Source organism: Thermochaetoides thermophila (assembly GCF_000221225.1).
Source record: "Thermochaetoides thermophila DSM 1495 unplaced genomic scaffold scf7180000011823, whole genome shotgun sequence".
NCBI classification, from domain to species: domain Eukaryota; kingdom Fungi; phylum Ascomycota; class Sordariomycetes; order Sordariales; family Chaetomiaceae; genus Thermochaetoides; species Thermochaetoides thermophila.
The window spans coordinates 607,446-616,116 of NW_006383039.1; the positions used below are offsets into that span (position 1 = coordinate 607,446).

The 8,671-nt window shown below is 53.0% G+C and overlaps 2 protein-coding genes across 2 annotated transcripts; both read right to left on the reverse strand.

Moving 5' to 3' along the window:
- Positions 1-675: 675 nt before the first annotated feature.
- Positions 676-2,372, reverse strand: CTHT_0074350 (O-methylsterigmatocystin oxidoreductase-like protein; the record flags this gene model as incomplete). The annotated part of the gene is made up of 3 exons (XM_006697624.1): positions 676-1,436; positions 1,538-2,180; positions 2,238-2,372. 3 exons carry the CDS (start codon positions 2,370-2,372, stop codon positions 676-678), a joined length of 1,539 nt encoding a protein of 512 aa, XP_006697687.1.
- A 771-nt stretch (positions 2,373-3,143) lies between these two features.
- Positions 3,144-5,876, reverse strand: CTHT_0074360 (uncharacterized protein; the record flags this gene model as incomplete). The annotated part of the gene is made up of 4 exons (XM_006697625.1): positions 3,144-3,583; positions 3,640-3,935; positions 3,986-4,415; positions 4,568-5,876. 4 exons carry the CDS (start codon positions 5,874-5,876, stop codon positions 3,144-3,146), a joined length of 2,475 nt encoding a protein of 824 aa, XP_006697688.1.
- Positions 5,877-8,671: the final 2,795 nt, after the last annotated feature.

An 8,671-nucleotide genomic window follows, 5' to 3' on the forward strand; every position in this document is an offset into this window, starting at 1 on the left:
CATTCCCAACCATCGGTTCAATAAGCCTTGATCATCTCCAGCCAACAAACCAGCTGCGGGGTGTGCAGGAATTTGTAACTTGCCTCGTGGCTGTGGGGACGGTCTTCGGGACAGAGGAAATTAAGGTGTTTGCTGGAACACTGGACTGTGGATTGTGGTGGAGATGATGGAGTTAGGAGTTAGATACGTCGGAGCTGACGGGATGAACTGGAGCTTGGGCTTAAGTGCCGAGTAAGAAAATTGATGGCGTTGTTGAAGTGGTGAATGCGATGGAATCTCGCCGTAGAGACGGCGAAGGCGAATGCCGAGGTGAACATGCAGGTGAAAATGCTTACTGTGGAGAGTGAGATAGTTAGAAGCTGGAAGTTCGAAATGCAGTGTTAAAGACGGGCAATAAGTTGAAGGGTTTCTCCTTTTGATCCTTTTCTAGGATTACCGTGCTTCGAATAGAAATTTTTTATTCCTTCACTTATAGCTTTTTTGGTTTCAGGGGGAAGACACCAGAATCTCGCAATGAAGATTCCAAAAATTGGCCAAATTTTCCAATTCAATCCAAACTACACGCTATAAGCACTGATAAAAATACTATCAAAATGCACTGATAGACATCCAAAACACCGCCAGATATATCATAACATGGGCATAACCAAAAACAATTACAAAGCATACACCTCCCTACTCAAAATCATCCTTCCTCAACCTCCTACTCTTCGCCGGTCCAAGCGGGCATACCTTCCACTGCTTTGTCACCGGATCAAGCCACTCCTTCTCTGCAGTCCGCCACTCATCAATAACCATCTGCTTCCGGCTCTCATCGCGGGGAGTGATCGTGACAGGGAACTCAACCGGCTGGCAGACAAAGCCCTGAGTCAGATCATGCGCCTTGGGCATGATCGGCTTGCCATTCTTGTCGAGAGCAGGAGTGATGTTAAATGCCCAGAGCATACGCGAGACACCAAGGAAAAGGCTGCGCTCCGCGACGTGGATGCCAGGGCAGATACGGCGGCCGGCACCGAATGTAAATTGGTCGCGCTTGGAAGGATCCGGGTTGGCAGCAGCGTCGGCCAGAGATTGGAAGTCGTCCTTGTAGCGGTCGGGGTTGAACGTGCGAGGATCGGGGTAACGCTTAGGATCCATGTGAATAGCCCAGACGTTGTTGACAACACCAGCATTCTTGGGGATGAGGTAGCCCTCGTACCAGTCGTCTGTGGTAACAGCGTGGGGAACAGCGCCCATGATGGTGGTGGGCATCCAGCGGAGGGATTCCTTGACGATCTGGCGGACATATTGGAGATCCTTCTCGTCGTCCATGGTGGGCATGCGCTTGGATCCAACGACGCGGTCAATTTCTTCCTGGGCCTTCTTCTGCACCTCGGGGTAGAGCACCATGGCTTGGACGAAGGCATACAGAGTCGAAGAGGTGGTGTCGGAGCCGGCTTCCAGGAGAGTGCCCGTGATGTAGCAGGCCTGGTCATCGTCAAAACCCTCCTTCTTCTGGACCTCGACAAGGTCCTCGGCGAAGCAGCGCATGATGTACCGGCGAGAGTCTCCTGCTTAGCCTTGAGCCAATGGCCCATGTACAGCTCTTTCTCCTTGCGGTGGAGCTCCTTCGCCTTTTTGCGAATGGGCAGCATGAAGTCGGGCAGGATGCGCAGCCAGGGGAAGAAGTCGACAAGACCAGCCATGCCGGTCTGATTGAGCTCAGCAAACTCGGAGAAGCCATCAAACAACTGCATCATACGGGGATCCTCGTAGGTCGGGCCACGCCAGCCGAAGACCATGGTGGTTGTGAGCGAGTTGGTGTAGCGACGGATGTTGTACATGCAGCGCTCGGGCTGAACAATCATGTCGTAGAGCATCTGGCGGTTCTCCAGTATTTGGTAGGGGACGTAGGACTTGGCGGCCGAGATGTTGAGCAGGGTGTGGACGAGCTTGCGGCACATGCGCCAGCGCGGCTCGTAGCCCATCATCAGAATGCGAAGGTTGCCACTGCACAGGGTCTGACCGATGTACATTTCTTGACGGTGTGAGTACATGTTGGACTTCTTGTCCAGCAGGTCCTTGACGGCCTTGTCGCTGTTGAGCACGACAAGCGTCTTGGTGCCGAGGATGAGGCTGTAGATCGGGCCATACTCGCGCGCCCACTTCTCAAACTGAAGATGGGCATCACGCTTGGGCATCTGCTGTGTGTTAGCATTCTGCTAGAACTCTTTCACTTCCTGAGTTTGAGAACACACCTGATGGAGGTTACCAATAATTGGCAGGGTCGGGGGGCCAGGCGGATAATTCTTAGGCCGACGGCCGGTGAACAACAGCCGGATGAAAAGGGCGACCGCCACGACGGCGGCGAGAACATTTGTGACCAAGGCCATGTTGCACTGCCGATGGTGACTCGTCCGGAGCAACTGGCTGTGTTAGTGCAGCGTATTCGGACGGGGACGAGGAGAAAAGATGAGCCTACTCGTCGAGGAGAGCACATGTCCGATTCAAGTACTCGCCGTCAGCTCCGGGTCCGTGAGGGCGACAGTACCGGACGATGAGCCGCAGACCGCCCTGCCGGGCCGCTAGGGTGCGATCGGCGTCGGGGGAAATGTGGGAGTGACATGGGTAAGACTGTCGGAATCCGGGGTACCTTTAGCGCGGAAGTGGAGGTGGGATTATGGGTTCCGGGGCAATGGAGTCCTGTGACCGGGCCCCAACTGTGCTCCAGCTGTTGCCTACTGGCATTTGCTGTCCCTCGCGCCCCTGGCGGATCAGGAATCGCGGAGTTAACGCGGGGTGTGGGAGGGTCCCACCCGTCTAGCCCAGGCAAAAGCCCAAAAGCTGCAAAATCTCATGCCCTAAGTGTCCAGCTGGACACTGGAAAGTGCTGAACACTCCTCCGTGTCAGCTCCGACACGACCAGTAGTTTGTTAGACGCTGCTTGCTAGCCAATCCCAATGCTCGCCGATGCGTGAAACCCCAGTTTCAATCTCCACGATGGGAAATGGGCATCCAGGTTGAACACAACAAAACATAGGAACAAACGGCGTGGCAGGCACAGTTCCGAGGTGTCACAGGCACGAATGAGAGTCCTGGGGTTGGAAGCAGCAATGAAGCTTGCTTTTGCCTTTGAGACCGTGTCTTCATTCGTATGCTTCCATCTATCCGACATGAAACCTCTTGAAGTCGGTTATGAGGTCGTTGACCTGTCGCATGCTCGTCTGGTCGTACTTGTTAAGGATCGGTTCCACTGATCTAGGTTTGCTGCGCGGCCCCGACGACGATGGCAGGGCCCCTGGAGGCGACGTCTCCGGAATTCCTTGTTCGTCCTCCGGGGGCGACATCTTCATCGCGATGCGGTCTGTTAACAAACTCCCGAGCAGCCAGTACTCGGCCGAGTAGCGCACAAAGCCAACCCTCCTCCACATCACATCTGGGGGCAGACAGTCGTCCTGTAGCAGCCCGTGCGACGAGTTCGAGATGGGCGTCTCAAGGTACCTCTCCCAGATTTCAATCCAATTCTTTAACCCGTTGCGGATTGGAACCAGCTGACCGTCAATGGTGAACGAGTTTTGTTGTTGGAAAATGATGTAATGAATTGCTGCAGAGACAACGTTAGCGAGAGCAGAAAAGGGGCTGACCGGGGGGTAAACCAACCTGAGACCATAGCAAACAGATTGACGGGGCCCAACTGGGCAAACCGCCGGTGAGTCTCTGGAGTCATTGTCTCTAGGCAAAGATGCTCTATGGCATCTCTCAGCAGCAAGCTGTAGAACGGAGTCTCTGGATGCATCCAGCGATGGATCTGCTCCAGACACTCCTCTGCTGTGGCAGCCTGGAAGCACGCTTCCGGGCTCGCCATGTGCATTTTCATCTCCTTGATAACCATGCGGTGAGGCAGATTGTTGAAGATGACAAACGCCGTATCGATGAGAAATATCCAGATAAATAGACTGGAAGAGTCAGCTACGCCCTCTGTGTGAAAACCTGGGCTTAGACCTACCGGATACGCTCCTCTCGCACGACATACTCCAACCAGCTGAAGTCATGCTTATGCTGCTTACTGTAGTCAAGATGCCGGGCGGTATCAATGCCCAGATCTCTTGCAACCTTCCCTCCGCGTAAGCCACTGTTCACTACAAGCCATGCCATCACACTTACCGATATGACGGTCCCAAACCTGTGCCTCCGTATCCTCCTCTTGGCCGCGTCCGTTCCCTCCCAATTCTGATACAAGCACACAATGTACGCTGCCTGCAGCGCCTGCAGTCTCCTCCTATTATCCAGACTTGTCACAGGCGGTGCGTCCTCGCCGCTAACAGGGGAATCGATGTCACGGCAGAAGTCATCATCCGTGAAGACCATCTCCTCGACACAGTTTAGCAACATCTTGGCATCTTCGTTGTCGATTGGATCGGGCGAGACACAGGCGCCTAGAACAGTGTAAGCAATATCGAAATGGACACAAACCACGTGGCAGCGGAGCCTACCAATAATAGCCATAGCGGCCAAGAGTACCGGCTTGCAGCTGGTTGGGTCGAAGGTGGGCCGGTGCAGAATATTGACGTTGGGATGCCAAACTGACCAGTAGAGCTCAATGAGCTTGGCGAACCGGGATGGGGAGAAAAGTCTAGACAACGCTGTTCTAGTGCCGCAGACCAGGTTAAGTTGATGGAGCTGTTGGCGTGCTTTATGGTTACCACGCTCTTGATCATCACCACTACCTGCTGCAGCTTGATGACGATGGGGTTGTGCAGCCACGAGTTCCATGAAGAGAGACCGTGGTCTGCCGGTCCGCCCTCTACCGACAGTGCAGGGGGCACAGATGGAGTTGAGATGGAGTGGATGAACTCTGGATAGTGGCTAGCCAGAGCAGTTTGGTCAAATGCAGCAACGATCTGCTCTCGTTGGCCTAGTGTGCCACAGTCGAAGGAAGAAACTAGGCCTGTCCTGCTGGTGAAGTCGTACAGGAAGTTGAAAGAGTATCCCCGATAGTCAGAGCTTTCTGAGGCCTCGCTGCGGCCCTCACTCCGGGCTGGTTCGTGGGCAATGGGATCATACTCGAGGGGCGGTGTGACATGACTGAAATCCATACCCAGCCAGTCGTCGGGCATTATCGGGAACTGGGATACGGCATGCTGAACCAGGACATCTAAGTGATCATCATACAGAAGATGGCCAGACCCAGGGTGGGGTAGAGAGGTTGTAACATGTGGCGGATGAAGAGGGAAGGAATGTGGATCATGGAGTGACGTTGAGCCATGATAGGTAGGTCCATGATGAAGATCGGTCTCTGGAAGAGGCTCATGCTTTAGGCCGCGGAAGTCTGTCTCTGGAGGGGAAATGGCGAGGTTCTGAGGATAAGGATGTGAATGAGAGAGAGCTGGCGTGTGTAGTTGAGGATGTAGTTGAGGGTTTTGATGTGGTATCTGCGCGTGGAGACGTGTCTCTAGCTGCGGCTGATGGGTTGGTTGCGGATGCAATGATGGCTCCTCTGCTTGAGCTTGTGGTTCAAGCTGAGGTAATGACGGCTGTTGGGCCTGCTGGGGCTGCTGCTGTGAGGAAGGTTGTTGAGTCGGAGTAGCGTTCGAGTAGACGCACTCAACGGCGCGCTTAATGCAGTTGTGGCATGGCTGAGCCGAGTTGCACGCCTTCTTCTGGCGCACACAGCGATCGCAGGCCCTCCTCCTGCTCGACGACGAGGTTGTGGAGGCGCCGTCGCAGGTCTGGAGATGCCTCTTCAGCACATCAGACCGTTGGAAGGAGGCACTGCACAGCAGACAACGGTGTGGCCGCTCCGAAGTGTGCGAACTGCGATGGCGCTGGAGATGTTCTCGTCGTTTGTATGTCTTGAAGCACACGGGACAGCGGTGGAGCGCCGGAATGTCAGCCATGTCGAAGCCAGGTCAGAGGAGAACTGCTCAGACTAGTTCAGCTTCCCGTATCGATAGGATCGAACGATACGCACTCGTCATGGATGAGCAGCCACTGGCTCACTGGCCTTCAGCGTCCGAACAATTCCACTCTCCAGAAAGTCTCTAGATTTTTAAGACTCTAGGCTCTCTGCCCCCTAGGTGGCCAGATTTTACGCAATTTTGGGCTGAGCGGTGCTAGCATTCGCAAGCGCCAGACAGTCAGAAACTTCAAAACTTGGCAAAACTCGTGGCAGACTAGCCACAACTCAATCGGACTGGATTGCCGAAGTGTCGACTCGAGATGATCCAAAATTCTGGATCAAAGGGGCAAATCTGCCATCAGTTCCATCAATGGGAGTAAGGGAAGTGCGGGGAGTGGGGTAGAGTGGAGCACTATGGGTCTAATGGAACCAATTGGGATTTATGTGGGGTACTGTGGGGTAACCTGTCTGCGACCTCGCCGACTCCTCATTGAGTGGCCAATCAGAGAACGATAGTCAGCCAAATGGTGTGGGGCTGATCTAGAGGGATGGAGACCCGCAGCCACGGCACATTTTGCGGATATGACCAGCAATGGGAAGTTCTGACTGCATCCAGCGCACCATCCCAAGTGATCTACGATCAGCATTTGCGGAGAGAGAGATCCAGTTGGTTTTAAGCAAGGATTTCTTACTATCCCAGGAAACGAATGAAAGTACACACTGCATTCCGAAGACGTGACTTGATTCTCCGCTACTCATTGGAGTGATATTGCAGGCCTTTCTCATGTGCGCTAGCGATTGCGCCCCATTTTCCCCACAGCCTAAGATCAACCGACATGAGCTTAGCTGCAATTTTTGCCATGCTAGCCCCGTTTCGTCACGACTGCGATTGCATCGCTGGCCCTCGTGAGGATCGAGCCTGAGATTGCCAAATCAACACATGGTGTGGAGCCCTCAGAGAAACTCTTGGAGTCTTATCAAAGAACCATACAGAGTTTGAAATGTAACCGATGGTAACCGGACAGAAGGACATTAGGCCGTTTTTTTTGATTTGAATTATCAAGAGCTTAATCTCCCATCCAACGGCAAGGCCAGTTACGGCTTGCCTTACTATCAGAATTTACACACCCGGGCTCACCAAAGTTTGAAGGAAGAACTCTGTTCCAGAAGCTCATTGGGAAAGATTTTCGACGATATCTGATATATATGCAAAAAACTAACGCAGTGTCCGAGTATTTGACAACATCAAAGCTCAAGGCCGGTTCCAAAACAGAATAGATAGTTGCTAATATGCAGTAGCTCGTCCCCGACTCCAACTCGGTGAGGCAAGTCTTCTTCCCCAGACTTTGACCCTGACATCCCTCTACGCAGTCCCTATCCCCCGTATCTGGCTTCAGTCAACCAGACTGGACAGTTATCGAAGCTGGCCCACTACTCCTATACCCCTCGGTCGCCACAAGCTGATAGTCGCGGCTACCCAAATTCAACCCCTTAGTCTTCCAAGCATTAAAATCGTTCGTGACCGTCACGGTGCCTACAACCCGCTTTGACGTCCTCATGCTCCAATACCGCGTAAATGTCTTGGTTCCTTCGATTGGGTCAGCATTATACCTCGTGCTCTTAGCGGTCTTGTACGTTCCCCCGTCCGACTAAATTGCGCCCAGGTTCTGGGCGCCCGACGATGGGTTGGATGCGCTGTATGACTCGACGATGTAGTGTTCAACCAGGGGGTTGCGCGTCCAGCCGTAGATGGCCAGATAGCTGTTGCCGGACGGGTTGCAGTTACCGGAGTATTCAATCGTGCGGGCTGCGCCGGTACGCCTGGATAGAGGTCTGCATCTGGCTCAACACTAAGTTTCAATGTTCGGGTTGACAGTGAGCCTACCATCCCTTCCCGCCGAAAAATTCCCACAGTTCTGCCAGTTCAAACTGTACGACTATCCGAATTCGTTAATAAGAGACTCCCAGGTTATGCATTCAATTGATCTCCACTTGGTAGCTACATGTACAGAATCAGGTCCAGTTGGATGGTTCTAACACTCCCAACCGGATAGCAATGGTGCAATCACAAATTAGCACTGCGGCTCATAAGTGTGCTCACATTTCAATACAAAAAAAAATCTCTGCCAACAAATGCATCTATGTCGACGGCAGTTATAGGCCATACGCGGAGCTAAGGCCCTCCCATCTTACCAGCGCTTGAACAAAGAGATCCAGCTCAGATCCTCGGACAGAAAACTTAGACTCATAACTTCAGTTTCCGAATTTGACTGGTGGCAACGATTGGTACAAGAGCAGGATGATTCAGCCTAAATTCTCCATCCGCTCAACCCGACTCCGTTCATCAGTGTAACAATGAAGATTTTCTAGAAAGAGACGCCGAATACGGCATCAAATCCCTCTCAACCCCGGATTTTCTTACCTGACAAGGGGTACGGATAGTGTAACGCGGAGATTGTCATCCAACGGTTTGTGGATCCGCCCGGCTGGGATGATGGTAAGCCAAGCAGCCAAGACACCAGCGGAAGGTTGCATATACATTGGGATAGTGATGCCGCCATGCCAGGGGTAAGAGACAGGGAGCGGGGAGGGAGCTTGGTGTTTGTTACTTCTGGATTGTCGGGTTGCGATGTAGAAGAAACCACTTAAGGCCGTTGTCATGGCAGCACAACATAAAGGTTTATAAGCCGGTAGTCATATTCTTAGTTTGAGGGTTATTGACCTCACTGTCAGCTCCCAACTGCGGTCTTCTCTCCAATCGCGGGACATCGGACAGCGCTTACCATGGTCTCC